Genomic DNA, 17207 nt, shown 5'->3' on the forward strand with positions numbered 1-17207 from the left:
GAAATTTGAATATTGATGGTTGGCATTTGTCACTATGCTTTTATTTAAAAGTTAAATAAAGACCACAAGAATTTATAAAGAAGTATTACATCTCTACAATCAATACAATGCACCTCTATGATATTGCATGAAATGATGCACTGCAATGATCTACTTTTTTTGTTCATTTTTGGAGAATTAATCTTTTAAAAATGTTCAATTCAATAAATAAGCTCAATTTGTAAAATGTTCAGATGCCAAACTATTAATTACAATATTCAAAATAATTTCAAAGAATTAATTTACTCTTTAAATCCCTTTAAGGCAGGGCAGTTGGTTATGCTTTTTTATGTATAGATAAAATAGTCTATCTTTTTTTTAACTGAAAGGTGGGACTTCAGAGTGCATGAAATTTGCCATCATGATCAGTGTAAAGGTTTTGGCGTGAAAAATGTTTGCATATATCTTAAATCTTGAGAATTGGTGTGGATGTTTTCGTACCTTAAATGACTGAACAAAGGTCCAAAGCAGAATGCGAATGGTCTCGCCCTGCCTCAAGAGCTTAATGAGACGTGCTGCTCGGAAGAGTCTCAAAAAACTCAGGTTTATGAAGTTATTCTGGGGAGATTAGATTGAGACGAATGTAGAAATGGAGAGAGAGGAGAATGTTCCAGAAGAGTGAGGTAAAGTGAAGAAGAAAATCACAATCAGTTTACTTAATGATAACAAATCAGTTTTTTAGTAAAATAAAAAAAATATAATTTAGAAGGAAAGAGTGGGTTAAAGTAATCAATAAGTTATACAAATATTTTGCATATAAATGTATATACATAAAGTAATGTATAAAATAAATTTAAAATGGGATTGACAAAAAAAAAAAAAAAACGAAAAAAAACATTAAAAATCACTAAAAAATTATCAAATTAATTCAGTAGGGGCTAAAAAAACAATCACTAAACTGTAACAGTCATCATCCAATCATATATTAAAGCATAAACTTTTTTTAATCAAATGCACTGATCTGTTGAGACAGGCAAGTCACAGTATGGAAGCAGCCCGATGCACCGCATTATTTAGGCCTTAGCAAGTTCAGGCATAAGGAATAGAATACCAACAACATTAGCCAATGGGGATTAGCTGCGTTGGTCATGTAATTCTCAATGGTCCAATCCACACACAAAGGTCATGCCAACTGTCTTTTCATGGCATTTTAGAAGTACTTAAAAATTCACTTTTTCAATGTGGTATTTTAACACTTTCCCCGCCACTGACGGAAATTTCCGTAATTTGTGAGAAAACGCTTCCCCGCCATTGACAGGCTCTCCGTGTTTTCACTGTTATATGGTAGGGGGTGCTGTTACACCTCTTTTGAAAGAGTACTGAATCTCCTGATCAAAACACACTTGAATGAGATGCAGAAACAAGCAATCTCATATGTAATCATATGCATATGTAAAATAATGCGATCACCAAAATGAAACAGCATATAAATCAAAACTGCCTAATGTTACTTGATGGACTCGGATCTACTCCAGCTATGTTTTGATTATCGTTCTGAATCAGATCTGGATGTAGTCTTTGACAAAAACATGATTTTCTCAGCTTTTTGCTCAAAATGTAGCTTTTTTTAATGACACTTACCCACATTCGAGTGTTGATAAAAAGCTAGGATAAATTTTTTTTTTGTTTTTTTTGTTTATCCTTCTTTTGATATACTGCATGTTCAGATATTCATGCAAACAAATATTCTGGGGGCCATGACATTTTTGTGAAAATGATCAAAAACACTGGCGGTGGCTGGCAACTTTAAAAACGGTGGCAGGGAAAGAGTTAAGTACATTTGATATAATCAGTCAGCAAAATGTTGCGTTTAGACTTGGTACAATAAATAGTAAGTCTCAACTGTGTGGACAGGTTATTGAGGATCAATCCCCCATTCCAGCATACACATATTTCAATGAGTGAGATGCAGAGGAGGAACTACAGTAGAGCAGAACAGGCGGATGAGTCGAGAAAAGGAGGGAAGAAATAAGGTAATGAAAGAAAAGTCATCATGCAGCTTTTGCTAAAGTGCATGGCATTCAACGATGATATGGCAACGACTGTGACTAACTATGCAAGTGTAAAGGTATTTTTATGTGTAAAGGCATTTTTATGCAAAAACAAAAACTAGTGCTTTTATTAGTCACTGGGTAAATGGGTAGATTAGAACTACAAGTCAATAAGAGCGAGAGTCATCTAATGAACTGTCTTTAACCTCTTATAAATACATTTAGGTAAATCAACTTGTCAGTAAAGTTGCTTTAATTTACTAGATATTTGCCCATATATGGTTAAATATACATACATGTATATTTTATTAGGGTGGACAGTATGACCAAACACTTTTATGAGTAATTTTACATCATAATAGTAATAGTACATATAATCACAAAAGAGTTATTTAGAGTTATCCCGCTCTGCAAAAACAATAGATGTGTGGATAAATGTATCATGATATAAATACTGACACATTTTAACCATCATACCACCCAGTCCTATTTGCTTTGAGCTTTTTTTATTGCTAATAGAGTGTATGAGCATTAATGTGAGCAGCTGTCCAACTGTCAAGCATCTTTGGGGTTGGGGGTCATTATACTGGAAGCACATGCTTTGAGGAAGGAAGGGAAGGAAGAGCAAGGAATTTTGGGTAATGGATGCAATAGAAGCTGAGAATAAATTACAAACCAACCGGATTCTATGTGTTGTTGCAGTAGATGGATGCATACATGTACAGTGAGTGTGTGAGGGGTTTGGATGGGTACATATGAGATGGAAGATATGAGAGTTTCATAGTGCATTTTTTTGTTTGTTTTGGATTGGATGGGTTTATCGCCAACAAATCAGAGGAACAAAGAAAGCATGTGAAAAGATAAAACAGGAATAAGTCGTTATGGATACAGTCAACAGGCTGATTAATCAAACACAGGTACTGTGGGCATTGATTCACTATCAAGGCTGTTCCAGTGGCCGAACCATATTTTACTGATTTGACCAGACAGTAAAATATGAGGATTATGGCCTAAAAATATTTTTTTTAAAACCATGTTACAAATACAATGCTAAATACCTAAGGGGTTGTGTTGTTATTGTTAGTTAAAATTAAAATGATTTTATTAAAAAGTCTTTGGCTAAAATTAAATAAAATATTTTATTAAATTATACAATTTTAGATGAAAACTGAAAACTGAAAAGCGACAATTGTAAATGTTATCTTGGCAACAATCTGAAATATGTTTCAGTTGAAGTACTAACATTACTAAAACTAAAACTGAAATAAAAAAAATACAGCTAAATAGAAATATTAAAATATAAAACTTAAATAAGAAAAATATAAATAGAAAAATGACAAGCACATAACAAAATTACTAAAAGTTAAGCTAAAATGATTATATGTATAAATACTGTAATAGTATAAAAATAATACTGCTCAGGGGAAAGTTGGAATAATAATCCACATTGTGTAATGTGTGGCCACTGGGAGAACCCACAAACTTCAGTGTAACACATCAGATTAAAGTGTCTGTCTAGTTTTTATAGACAGAGCACCCAAAAAGCACAGTGAGGAAACAACACAAGCACAAGTACACACTCTCAAACACTGACATTCACACACAAAACACAGTACAAATACACACAACACTTAGCAATAGCATGAACACATGATGTGGAAGACTGAACGGGTAAATATTCAAGTAGACAAAAGTTTTAACATTTTGCTGACAAGCAATTTTACAAAATAAAGTTTAAAGTGTTGCATTTAAACCTTCCTCATTAAACATGTAAAATACTGTATGAAAAAGTGTGTAATAATAGGTTGATCTAGGGCTGGATAATTAATCGAAAAGTAATCGAAACCGAAATTCAGAGCCTATAACCGACGTAATTTTACCAAGTCGGTTATTTCACTGTGTGTTAATGTACTTTCCCCTTAAAACATATTACCGCATGTGTAGTCACGTGACTCCGCCCCGTCCCTTAGCTCTGAACGCGCGTCCTATTCGCTTTGGACGCGCGAATGGATTCAAAATGTTTAAGCGTAGAACTAGACGCGATAGACGCGAATTTGACGCTCTATTCACGTTTGGTGTGAACGCAGCATAATGAGCAGGCTGCGATGTCAAGATTGCAATGCTGAAATGTGTGTGTGTGTGTCAGAGAGAGAGAGAGGCACGGGCGCGATCTAACAGTGGAAACATAAAAACATCATTCGTCATTATAACATCAACGTCAATTTGTTCATACAGGACATCATTAAAACTGCAAAGTGTTTAGCCTACTTATATTTGTGTAAAACGTGCTTTTGTCAAACTGTAAACTCTTGTCAAACTGTAACCTACAACTGTCACCCAACCAAAATCACACACACACACACTGTACTTTTTTTTAAAAATAAAATTATCAAAAAGCAAAAATGATCTCATCTTTTGGTCATTCATCATATTGGTTTTTTATTTCTTGTCCTAAAACAGAGCACTAATCTTTTTATTTTTAAGTAACACATTCTACATTGATTAAAAAATAAAATCTAATGTGTTTTTAATGGTAGTATTATTTTATACAGAAATAAATGATTTATAATTCAGATGAGAAGTTAAAGTTAATTTAAATTTTAAGGAAACAAATATATTGATCTGAAATATAGCTAATTAATTTTAAATTCATTCAGGTTACCAAACATATCTCAAGGCCTTTTGAATAAAGGGTGGCAGTCTTTCATTATCAACTGTGGACTATATACTGGAGAAGTATTTGTTCTCCATTTGAGTGAGATGTTTTTATGTGGCTAATTGAGCAAAGTGCTTCCATATATTTTATTATTAGTAGTATTAGTTCAAGAATAAAATAAAGATATTGGATTGATATCGGTATCGGCAAATAGCCAAAGCTGCGGTATCGGTATCATATCGGAAGTGAAAAAGTGGTATCGGGACATCCCTAAATCTTTCATTAGAAAAAATAACCGTGAACGTATTTACAGTATAAGCCTTGCCAGTGACATAGGATTTTTTTTTAAAAATAATCGTTCAATAATCGTAATCGAGGTAACTTGTTTGATTAATTGCGATTATGATTTTAGCCAAAATCGTCCAGCCCTAGGTTGATCTATTAAACATGCTATATATTCAGTACTTAAATATTCATGTGTGTGGGAATGCAACTTTTTACAGTCACAAGAAAGGGAAGTGATTGTAAGAGTTGCATTTACAGGGATTAAAAAGAGTATTTATGTACAAGTGGATAAATTCACATTTGTCCATTCAATTCCAACATTAATCAAACTGCAATCTGTATTTGCTTTCTAAACTTGTCTAAAAGTGCACTTACCCCAAACTCTGTCACTAAAATATCTGTGATGCTGCCGATAACGGACACAAAATCAAAAATATTCCAAGCGTCTCGGAAATAATTCTGCAGAGAAACAAAAGGAGAGCGTGAGTTAACCAATCATGTCAGAGTTCTCGGAGAGCGAGGACCCATATTTTACCCAATCCTCCAATGACAAGACTATTAAAGAAGTATAGCCAATCAAATGCCTGTCACCATGGAGACAGGCAGACAAGTGCATTAGATGTTTTTTTTTTTCCCAAACACATTTTTCGAAAGGGGTAAGGGAAAGAAACGTTGCATAAATATCTCAGGTCTAAAAAAGTAACAGGATGTATGAATTAATAATGGGTGATATCTTTAGATTGTGCAATGAGTAATGCTAGGAAGAGCAGGATGTATGAACGCGACTTACTTTGATACCAAAGGCAATGATTTTCAGAATACACTCCATGAAGAAGAGTGTCGTGAACACGATATTCAGGTTCTTCAGGACTTTATCATACGCCTCGGAGGCCCCGTCATACTGGAAACATAGATTAATGAAAATGTAGACCCTGATGGATGTACAGACATGATTGATGCTAGGGGAGGAAGAAGAAGCTCGTACCTTCATCATAAGGACGACCGTGTTGAGCGCAATGAGAGCCATGATACTGTACTCAAACGGAGGCGACACCACAAACTGCCACATTCGGTACTGAAAGCTTTGCTTGTTCTGAGGCATGTGGCGCGTTAGAGGTTTGGCATTTATAGCAAAATCAATACAGGCTCTCTAGAAGACACAGAACAACAGAAAACAGTGAAAGAAGCATCTGACATATCACGTTGCATGTTTGTTGCAGTGGAAAGACAAGTGAAAATTAAAACTGTGCAGCATTAAAACCGAATAATGCTCATAACTGATTTTGTTTTTTTTACAATAGCATGTGGTTAAATATAAAACATGCGTGTGCACAAATGTAATCATCTCAATTGAAATAAGACGATTATGCCCCAGAAACACAGTTTTATATACATGAATAGGAAAACTAAGTTTTCTAATGATGTACAGACCCTTTCCAAAAAATGTGAATATCATGGAAAAGTTTATTTCCATAATTCCATTCAAAACATTAAACTTCCATAGATTATAGATTCAGGGCCCACAACTTTTTCAAGTATTTAGTTGTTTATTTGTACATAATTTGGGCTTCCAGCTCATAAAACCCACGGAAACAGGGTTCATGCTTCCTTCATTTTCCAGCAGGATTTGCACCTGCCCACACTGCCAAAAGAACCAAAACCTGGTTCAATGACCATGGTATCACTGTGTAATTACTGTGTGATTTCATGTAATATTCTAATTTTTTGAAATCCTGTTTTCGTGGGTTTTATGAGCTGGAAGCCCAAATTATGTACAAATAAACAACTAAATACTTGAAATCGTAAACGCCAAAAACGAAGCCCTAAAACTGAGAAGTTTAGAAACGCTGCCGACCCCGTTTCGCGTTTTGAATCTCCGGAGGGCGTTTTAGTGAAGACGGTTCAAAACGGAGGACTTTAGAAACGATGACGCAGAGGCTCACGCTCGGCTCTATGATTGGGTGTCATCAGTCATGGAGTATACACAGGTAATATTCAGTACCTGTAAACTCCACCCGCTGGAACAGTTTCTTACAGTAAGAAGTAAACTAATGCGGTATACTATACTCGCGCGGTAAACGCGTGCATGCTAGAAATAGAACCAACGCCTATTTTTCATGCGACACGAAAGCGTGTTGGAAGCGTTTCCAGGCAAAATAGAATAGGAAAAGATGTTTATATGTAATTTTGACACAAATTTTTGTGTTTAAATTTTTTTTTGTTATTTTCCCATTGTTTTCACCATGTACTGGGGAAAAGTAGACAGGTAAGATGTCAAGTGACATACATTGTGCAACACTTAGAGATCTCTGATGTATTAGATGCACTTGGTTAGAAGTGACCTGTAAGTTTTGTATTTTGGCTGAAGACTTTTGATTTCCTTTTATACGATTATACGCGAATAGCCTTGGGTTTTGTTTAGTTGTTTTCTTTCCTTTGGCTCCGCTCGCGTCCCTTTTCATATGGAATTTTTTACCAGGAAAGTTGCAAAGAGCCACAACGGCATAAGTCAGTCTACTCTTTATCCTAAAATTGTACTAAATCATTCGATTCATATGGATTAGTTTTCACTGTCTTTATGAACTTTTTGAAGTGTGAAAGTGGTAGTTGCATAGAATGTCAATGAGGGACAGAAATCTCTCAGATTTTATTGCGGTTTTGGAACGACACGATGGTAAGTGATGACAGAATTTTTTTTTGAGTGAACTAACACTTTAAATAATAATAATAATAATAATAACAATAATAGAATATATTTATATATTTAGCATTTTAGAGTTTGCAATAAAATTGACAATTTCACAGATGAGTCAATATTTCAGTTTATAATCACATTTGTACACAAATGGCTATTGCAACTTATGACTCAAAATGAGTCTGAAAATGTAGATTGAAATACCACATTTTTAATTATATGAAATTATTTACCATTAAACAACATTTTAGCAATGAATACAACTAAACTCTGTCCACAATCTCACACAATGCACACAATGCAATTGAGGGATTTATAGGATGTTGCCTGAAATTTTGGTCAAAATGAGCTATGTTAGTTTGGTTTACTCATGTGAATAAAATAGCAATTACCTCATTCTTTTCAAGGCTGTAGTCCTCCATCATCTTGTCTCCTTGCTCCTGAAAAGTGATGATGATGAGAGCTACAAAGATGTTTACGAAGAAGAAGGGGAAGACAACGAAGTACACCACGTAAAAGATGGACATTTCCATCTGGTACCCCGGGCTCGGGCCCTGGTTCTCATAAGTGGCGTCCACAGAGTGCTTCAACACCCTGAAAGAGAAAAGAAAGGAAGAGGCGATGACACCAGAGATGACACACAAGCGCTTATTTGTGAGTGAATGCCAACTCACTGCGGCCATCCCTCTCCAGTGGACACGGTAAAGAGAGTAAGCAGGGCCCAAAGCACGTTGTCGTAGTGGAAATCGTATTTCTTCCACTCCCGCTTCTGCGATTTGACCTCATTATTACGCTCATACACCAAATATTCGCCCCTGAAACACAAATACACATTGTGTATAGGCAGTTCACACCAAGGACGATAACTATAACAATAAAGTTTTAGTAATGGTTGTAATTCTATTTGGTTATACAATGGTAATGGCACAGAGGAACAATATTGTTGGAACAACTTTTTAGAATGATTTTTTTCCAGCTAAACAATGATAAAAACATTGACGCCAATCAGAATCCACCCGACTTTAAAAAGTTCAAACATTTAAAGTGGCAAATGTCAGCACATGCTTCTAATAAACAGACCGTTATCATGCATTGGTGTGGATGCTAATATGGTTAACGATAAAGTTATCTTTATAGTTATCACTGGTGTGAACGGACCTTAAGTGTATTACTGTGGACCATGTTGCCAAATTCATGTCACTTTTGGAAACCTGTTGCATGCAAAATTGTGATTTTTGACTAAAATCATCTTTAATTGCAAGTCATCTCTCCTTACCTGCAGTCACGGGCGAACTCTTTGGACTCGTCGGTACAGTAGAAGAATCGTCCCTTAAAGAGCTGCACGGCCACCACAGCGAAGATGAACATGAACAGCATGTAGACAATGAGGATGTTCAACACGTTCTTCAGAGAGTTTACTACACAGTCAAACACCGCCTGGGAGAAGGAGACGAATGAAATTAGTATAGTGCAAACAATTTAACATGGGAAAACAGGATGATGCGATAACACGCATCTCAGCTGTGTAGGTATATGTGTGTCTTTGACTGTACTTTTAGTTTAGGAAGACGTTTGATGGTCTTGAGTGGACGTAGCACCCTTAGGACCCTCAGAGACTTGATGACACTGATGTCTTTCCCCTTACTGCTCCCCCTGAGGAGTGGAGGCAAACAACAGGACATTAACATGCTGTACAATGAGAACGAAAGAGTGATAAGGACATTTTGAAAGACCGTCTCCATCTATTTCCATCACATCTCACTTCTAGATCATTCTTTGAGCTTCCATTTTACTCTTAATGTAGAAGATAGATTCAATATCACCATGCAACAGTTAATATTATTTTATATACGTATATTATGTTGTAGACTACTTTGTTGTGGAATGCATTTTATCAAAAATATCTTTTTTTTCTTTCAAGCAAGTTTTTACAGGCCTTCAGATTCTCAACCATTGATGGTTTTTGGTTTACTTGTTTTCTTCTCTGGACATTGCAAAAGCATTCAAAACACATTCAAGTAAGTATCAAAACTGTCAGGCATTTTCTGGTGCAATGCCCAGCCAAACCTCTTTCTTTCTTTTTTCCGTTTTTTTTTTGGCTGTGTTAGAGCAGACAAGGGAATGGAGGTCTGGGATATGGAGGCTGTTTGTGTTAATTGTAGGTAACATGACAAGACTGAGGGTTCACTGAGATGCAAAAGGCTAGCGGACTTCAGTCCAACTGTATCTTGTCCCTAGAAGAACTTGAGGAAGCTCAAACCAGGAGACAAAGACAAGTTACAAGGACATTTCATTGCATTCAAACCGATAAGGGAAACAAAAGGAAAAACTGTCAATAAATTTCCTGCCATTTGGATTTTTGCAAGAAAATCGTCAAGAAATGCCTGCCATTTTGAAGAATTTTTGACCAGAAAACTTGATGTATAGTGCCATAGTCTGTCTACACTGGAAAGCGTCAAAACTGATTATCCTAAAATATTCATGAACACGGATCAATCAGCTGTAAGATCAAGGTTAAAAAAAGAATTGCTTAATTGCTAACAGAAATCGGGGAATTAAATGGACTTTGCACGGGTTATGTGCAGTGTGTGTGTGTGTATATATATATATATATATATATATATATATAAATGAAAATAAATGAATGCTTGGTAAATAAATAAAAACAAACAAATAAAAAAATAATAATAATAATGAGGTTAATAATGGGTTAATGATGAGGTTATTTAAATATATAACTAGTGCTGTCAAATTGCGATTAATTGCATCTAACATAAAAGTTTGCGTTTATATAATATGTGTGTGTGTATATATATAATATATATATAAATGTGTGTGTGCGTGTCTGTGTGTGTGTATATATATATATATGCATCCATGTAATGTATGTACACACACATATTATATAAACACACAATATATATATATATATATATATATATATATATATATATATATATATACATAACTAATAATATTCATAGTAAAAAAATGACATTTAACATTTGTGAATAAAGTTATTTTATTTTATTTTATTTATTAAATGATAATGTTAGTGATCTTGCATCCAGTGTAGACAGTGTTAGCCATCAAGCATGAATCCTTATTGAGCCAAGCTCAGTCTTATGAATGTGGCAGAGGTATTTCTTTTAAGTATTTACACAGGTCCCAAACACAAACAGAAGTGAACTCTTCAATCAAGCGGCCAAGACAGCTGTCTTTAACTATGAACTTCCAGGCAAGTCCCAGCTGAAGACCAGCCAGCTCATGACAGATTGATTGAGTCGCATTGGAAAAGGTCCAGGTTACCAATAATCAATTACTCGCTCCTGACTGTGCTCAGAGAAAGGTGTTCAGTATTGTAAGCAGTGTACAAAAGTGCGATCTCTTCTGTAACTTTGTGTTCAGACGTTTAGGTCCACAGATGGACCTGTTATAACCAATGTAAGTCACGGGCAGAATAAAACAAGCAGTGGAATGGAGAGAACCAGAGTGGATGAGCAAAGAGGAAGGGAAGAGGAGGGACTGTCGGGAAGGGAAAAAGAAAGAAAGAGAGAGAAGCCATCGCGTGAGCTGGACGGTAGCCGTGCGACAATAAGGAGGGGAGACTTTACCGAGAGAGGCTCCTGTTGATCACCAAGGCGTAGACATAAGAGAGGTTAGAGACAGACAGCGGAAGAAAGAAAGAGACAGAAAAGAGAGGAATACACACACACAGAAAAAGAGAAAGAGAGACAGAACAAGAAACAAGATACTGGGAGTGGTTTGCAGAGGAACAACATCAATATGAGAGACAGACAAACAGAGAAAAAGGACCAAACAAAAAAACTCCATGCAGCGAATGATTAAAAGAGTTGAAAGCTCCTGTGTTCAGATATTTAAAACTACAGATCAAGTCAAGTCAAACAAAATTAAAGATGCACCAAACAATGTTTTACACATATAATAGGACTTTTGACACATATGTTAATTCAAATTATTGCAAAATTGATCACGGCTGACAAATTCACCTGAATTGGTCATTAAAAAACAACTGCTTTTGTGTGATACAACATCCCCTCCAACAGTGGCCAATATTGAAACTTTGCTTAGTGCGTCTTTATGTAATGTATTCCAAAACAGTTCTATAGACACATATAACTGACCCTTTGCCAAACGCTGCCTACTTGGTTACTTTTATTCGCTCACACAAGCCTTACAGAGAGTCCCATAGGAGTGAATTGCAGTTTTTCATGAAATTCATCTATATATGCTTATTATATATGCTTATACTGTATGCTTATATATGCTTAAATATGCTTATTTGCATATTTGTTTAATAATGTCTGTAAAATGTTGGGTTAAAACTATCAAACAAAACAATTCCCCCATAGGCGCATATTAGTCAGCAACATGTGCTAAGGTGTGTTTTGCCAGTAATGTTGGAGGCAGGGATTAGCTAAGGGTCAATCAGTCTTAAAATCCAGACGAAATCCTTAAAACTTCAGAAAGCGGTTGAGAGATCTAATAAACATAAGTAGTGTACAGTTCTAAGATAAGATCATATCTATCTGTTCATTTCACAAACGAGCTCATTATCTGATAAAATATTATATATATATATATATATATATCAAAAAACAGTTTTCAGAATCATAATAATACATATATGATCATATTTTATTATGTAATATTGTTATATACATATAATAAAATCTAATTATATTATATTATAATAAAATATGATACAAATATTATACTGTACTGATCTGCTGATCAAATTTAGCTGCTTTATTAGTGATTAACTCATGCTCGCAATTGCCACACACACACACACACACACACACACTGAGTGCGAGTGTGTGTGTGTGTGGCAGTTTCGAGCATGAGTCTGCTGCTCTTTGCCGTATTGACTCTGACTGAATCATTCTCATACACTAACCCCTGCTAGGTATTTGGCAGGTCTTTACTCTGGGCCTGTCCCCAATCAATAACTAAGGATTCAAACTTGTCACACTTATAGATTAGGACAACCCACTGCAGTAGGAGAGAATCCTCCCTCTGCCATGCCAACTCTGAGAGCAGGGGGAGATTCTCGCCACCTTAGCCCTGAATCAGCACGCTCTATCAGACACTTGAGCCAGAATGGAGGTGGAATCCGTAACTGACTGCAATGGAGCCAAAATGGCCGCCACACTGCTGTCGCCTCAAGGTGGCAGTGTTCGACGGTATTTATTTGAGTAACTTTCAAGCAGCACATACAGTCCACAACCCCACACATACCTAATTTAACAATCCAAACTTCCAGCACCTATTTGTTTACATGCTTCACAGGTATTTGTAATAACTTCATTCTTTATTCTAAGAATGAAGGAGCCAAAAGCATAATCATTTGTTGAGTCGTTTTGTTCTTATTGTGAGACTATAACAAATGGGCAAGCCTTTCCTCCACCAAACCAAGGTATTCTGGGTAATCAGAGATGCTTGTGTGTCATGTGACCATGCCTATACCCAGAATGCAACCATTTAGAAAGCATTAAACTGTGGAGAGAACAAGACTTACAGCAATAGTTCACTCAAAAATAACATTTTGTCATTTATTCGCCTTTATGTTGTATCAAACCTGCAAGATGTTTTTTTTTTTTAACCATGGAACACAAAATGAGGCATATTGAAAAAACAACATACAGGTTTGAAACAGCATGACAGTGAGTAAATAATCACAGGTTATAATGAAACGGTATAACCTTTCATTTCATATGTGCGTGAGTGCGAGAGAGAGAATGAGATGAAGGACAGAAGATGTACAAACGTCAAAAACACCAATTAATGAGAAGCAACTGTCAACCTGGAGTCTTCTTTTCTTATGTTCCTTTATTTCCTTTACCATATCCTTCTATATCTATTGTTCTTTCTATCTCTCCACATCTCTTGTGGTCTCTCTTTTTCACTCACTTTGTCAGACTCAACAAATGGAGGCACAAATGATAAACAGCTTGACAGCTGGAGTTGGTCCAAGGCAGCTTAGTGCTGATGGAAAGGAAAGGAAAGGAAAGGAAAGGAAAGGAAAGGAAAGGAAAGGAAAGGAAAGGAAAGGAAATTAAATTGGATGGGGAAGAATTGTTTTGAGGAATGAGAACAGGAAAAGACACAGGACAGAAACAGGGTTGAGAGGGTGGAGGGGGTTCATTTAGATTAGGGTCAGGGGAGGGGAACTGGGCGTTATGTGTGGAGTGATTTTTAACTCAAAGCAGGATTTAAACATATCAGGCCATGTGTATTCGAACATACTGTACGGCCTGATAGGTTTCACTACAGGCATTCAGCTAACAGTCATTCATATCAGCATACCATGTGAATTCTCTTGGCAAATATTTCAGTAAAAACAGGAGAAAATTGGTTACTCAGTTACATGATCCTTCAGAAATCATTCTTATAAGCTGATTTGGTGCTCAAGAAATTTCTTATTATTATCAATGATGAAAACAGTTGCGCTGCTTATTATTTTTTCCAGGATGTTTTTATAAATAGGAAGTTAAAAAAAAGAAAAGTAAATTACTGATCAAATTTTTGAACGTTAGTGTATATATACAGTGAGGAAAATAAGTATTTGAACACCCTGCTATTTTGCAAGTTCTCCCACTTGGAAATCATGGAGGGGTCTGAAATTGTCATCGTAGGTGCATGTCCACTGTGAGAGACATAATCTAAAAAAAAAAATCCAGAAATCAAAATTTTTTAACTATTTATTTGTATGATACAGCTGCAAATAAGTATTTGAACACCTGTCTATCAGCTAGAATTCTGACCCTCAAAGACCTGTTAGTCTGCCTTTAAAATGTCCACCTACACTCCATTTATTATCCTAAATTAGATGCACCTGTTTGAGGTCGTTAGCTGCATAAAGACACCTGTCCACCCCATACAATCAGTAAGAATCCAACTACTAACATGGCCAAGACCAAAGAGCTGTCCAAAGACACTAGAGACAAAATTGTACACCTCCACAAGGCTGGAAAGGGCTACGGGGAAATTGCCAAGCAGCTTGGTGAAAAAAGGTCCACTGTTGGAGCAATCATTAGAAAATGGAAGAAGCTAAACATGACTGTCAATCTCCCTCGGACTGGGGCTCCATGCAAGATCTCACCTCGTGGGGTCTCAATGATCCTAAGAAAGGTGAGAAATCAGCCCAGAACTACACGGGAGGAGCTGGTCAATGACCTGAAAAGAGCTGGGACCACCGTTTCCAAGGTTACTGTTGGTAATACACTAAGACGTCATGGTTTGAGGGCAATTCCACGCAAAACTGTCACATCCATAACGCCAGCACAATGCCATTGTATTTAGTTGGCGTTATGGATGTGACAGTTTTGCGTGGAATTGCCCTTGAAATTATGCATGGCACGGAAGGTTCCCCTGCTTAAACCAGCACATGTCAAGGCCCGTCTTAAGTTTGCCAATGACCATTTGGATGATCCAGAGGAGTCATGGGAGAAAGTCATGTGGTCAGATGAGACCAAAATAGAACTTTTTGGTCATAATTCCACTAAACGTGTTTGGAGGAAGAAGAATGATGAGTACCATCCCAAGAACACCATCCCTACTGTGAAGCATGGGGGTGGTAGCATCATGCTTTGGGGGTGTTTTTCTGCACATGGGACAGGGCGACTGCACTGCATTAAGGAGAGGATGACCGGGGCCATGTATTGCGAGATTTTGGGGAACAACCTCCTTCCCTCAGTTAGAGCATTGAAGATGGGTCGAGGCTGGGTCTTCCAACATGACAATGACCCGAAGCACACAGCCAGGATAACCAAGGAGTGGCTCTGTAAGAAGCATATCAAGGTTCTGGCGTGGCCTAGCCAGTCTCCAGACCTAAACCCAATAGAGAATCTTTGGAGGGAGCTCAAACTCCGTGTTTCTCAGCGACAGCCCAGAAACCTGACTGATCTAGAGAAGATCTGTGTGGAGGAGTGGGCCAAAATCCCTCATGCAGTGTGTGCAAACCTGGTGAAAAACTACAGGAAACGTTTGACCTCTGTAATTGCAAACAAAGGCTACTGTACCAAATACTAACACTGATTTTCTCAGGTGTTCAAATACTTATTTGCAGCTGTATCATACAAATAAATAGTTAAAAAATCATACATTGTGATTTCTGGATTTTTTTTTTTAGATTATGTCTCTCACAGTGGACATGCACCTATGATGACAATTTCAGACCCCTCCATGATTTCTAAGTGGGAGAACTTGCAAAATAGCAGGGTGTTCAAATACTTATTTTCCTCACTGTATATGTTTTTTAAATACAATAATTAGCATAAATCTCAAATCTGAATATTAAGTTTGAGGCCAGTGCATGTATGCTGATAGTTTGACTGATGTAAATAATCATGTCCACCTTCCTCAGTCCCTAATTTTTATTGCTTGTTGGGGCCAGTATTGCTTGCAAAGACATTTGGATAGCAAAGTGTTAACAATGACAAAACAGTTTGACAAACAGTAAAGCAACTTAAGACTATTTCAAAAGGCTCTTGGTTAGCTAGCAAGTTGCTATTTAGAATGGATTTTTCAGAATTACTAGTAGCATGTGATTTGAAGGTGATTATTTCTTTTAAGGTCACATGTTATGATGTTGGCTAAATGCGCAGCTGAAAAAATAATTCGAACTGAATGCACATGCAATAATGTAAACACGTGCAATCACACATAATAAACAGATAGATGCCTATACCACATCAAAAAAGATCTGAAACTATGCATGAGATATTTATTTACTTACCTATTTAATTTTGCTATTATTATTCCAAAGCCTTGTTTAAAAGTTTGCAGACACTTTTAATGCCACAAAAAACAGTGTTATGCCATTTATGACACCCAGCAATCCACCAAATAATCTTACAAACATGAAAAACTTGTTTCTTGTATACACATATCTGGCCTATGGGGCTGAGGAGGATGTACACATACTAGATCATACATGCACAACAGCAACCAAAAAGGGCTAAACAAGAGTAAAAATCATTCCACGCTCAAAGCCCCATCAGCAGTGTTCACTTGCTCTCCTTTCTTAGTGACTAGCTGATCTTCCCACTCTGGGGTTCAGTTTTATTCTTCAACCACTCTCTTTATATCCCCAGGCTGCTGCTCCCCCAGGCCGTGCATAGGAAAGAAACCAGAGTACCTGTGGCAGGACGAGCTCTCGCTGATCCAAACATGGAAACCGCCTGGGCACTAAAGGGCTACAGGTGCCTGGAGACCCCTCACCCCCACAGGGCCCCAAAGGGCACAAAACTACCCTTCTCAGCAGGGGGAAAGTGTGAGGGGACAAGGTTATGGTGAATACTTGGTTGGTGGAGCAATGACGATGGAAAAGAGCCCTGATACTCCAACAAAACAAACATTTTGCTTATGTTTAACCAATTCTGTAAATTACATATCATGGTAGAGTTTCTAAAAATCTAATAACTAACTCACTAAATAAATAAATGAATGTACTAGTAAAAGTTGATTAGATGTACTAGTAATCAGATTGATTTATTTTATTAGATTTTTTTAAAAC

At 36.6% G+C, this 17207-nt stretch overlaps 1 protein-coding gene across 1 annotated transcript in view; it reads right to left on the reverse strand.

Moving 5' to 3' along the window:
• cacna1ab (calcium channel, voltage-dependent, P/Q type, alpha 1A subunit, b) overlaps positions 1-17207 on the reverse strand; it is a 140318-nt gene that overhangs the window by 32266 nt on the left and 90845 nt on the right. The window contains exons 29-36 of the mRNA XM_084101344.1: positions 9220-9319; positions 8943-9103; positions 8341-8481; positions 8059-8260; positions 5957-6121; positions 5762-5872; positions 5347-5430; positions 481-597 (exon numbers count right to left, since the gene is read on the reverse strand). Of these exons, the coding sequence (XP_083957470.1) occupies positions 481-597; positions 5347-5430; positions 5762-5872; positions 5957-6121; positions 8059-8260; positions 8341-8481; positions 8943-9103; positions 9220-9319 (1081 nt within the window). The remainder of the gene's footprint in view (positions 1-480; positions 598-5346; positions 5431-5761; positions 5873-5956; positions 6122-8058; positions 8261-8340; positions 8482-8942; positions 9104-9219; positions 9320-17207) is intronic.

The sequence above is a fragment of the Abramis brama genome (assembly GCF_963993115.1).
Source record: "Abramis brama genome assembly, chromosome: 23".
Taxonomy (NCBI): domain Eukaryota; kingdom Metazoa; phylum Chordata; class Actinopteri; order Cypriniformes; family Leuciscidae; genus Abramis; species Abramis brama.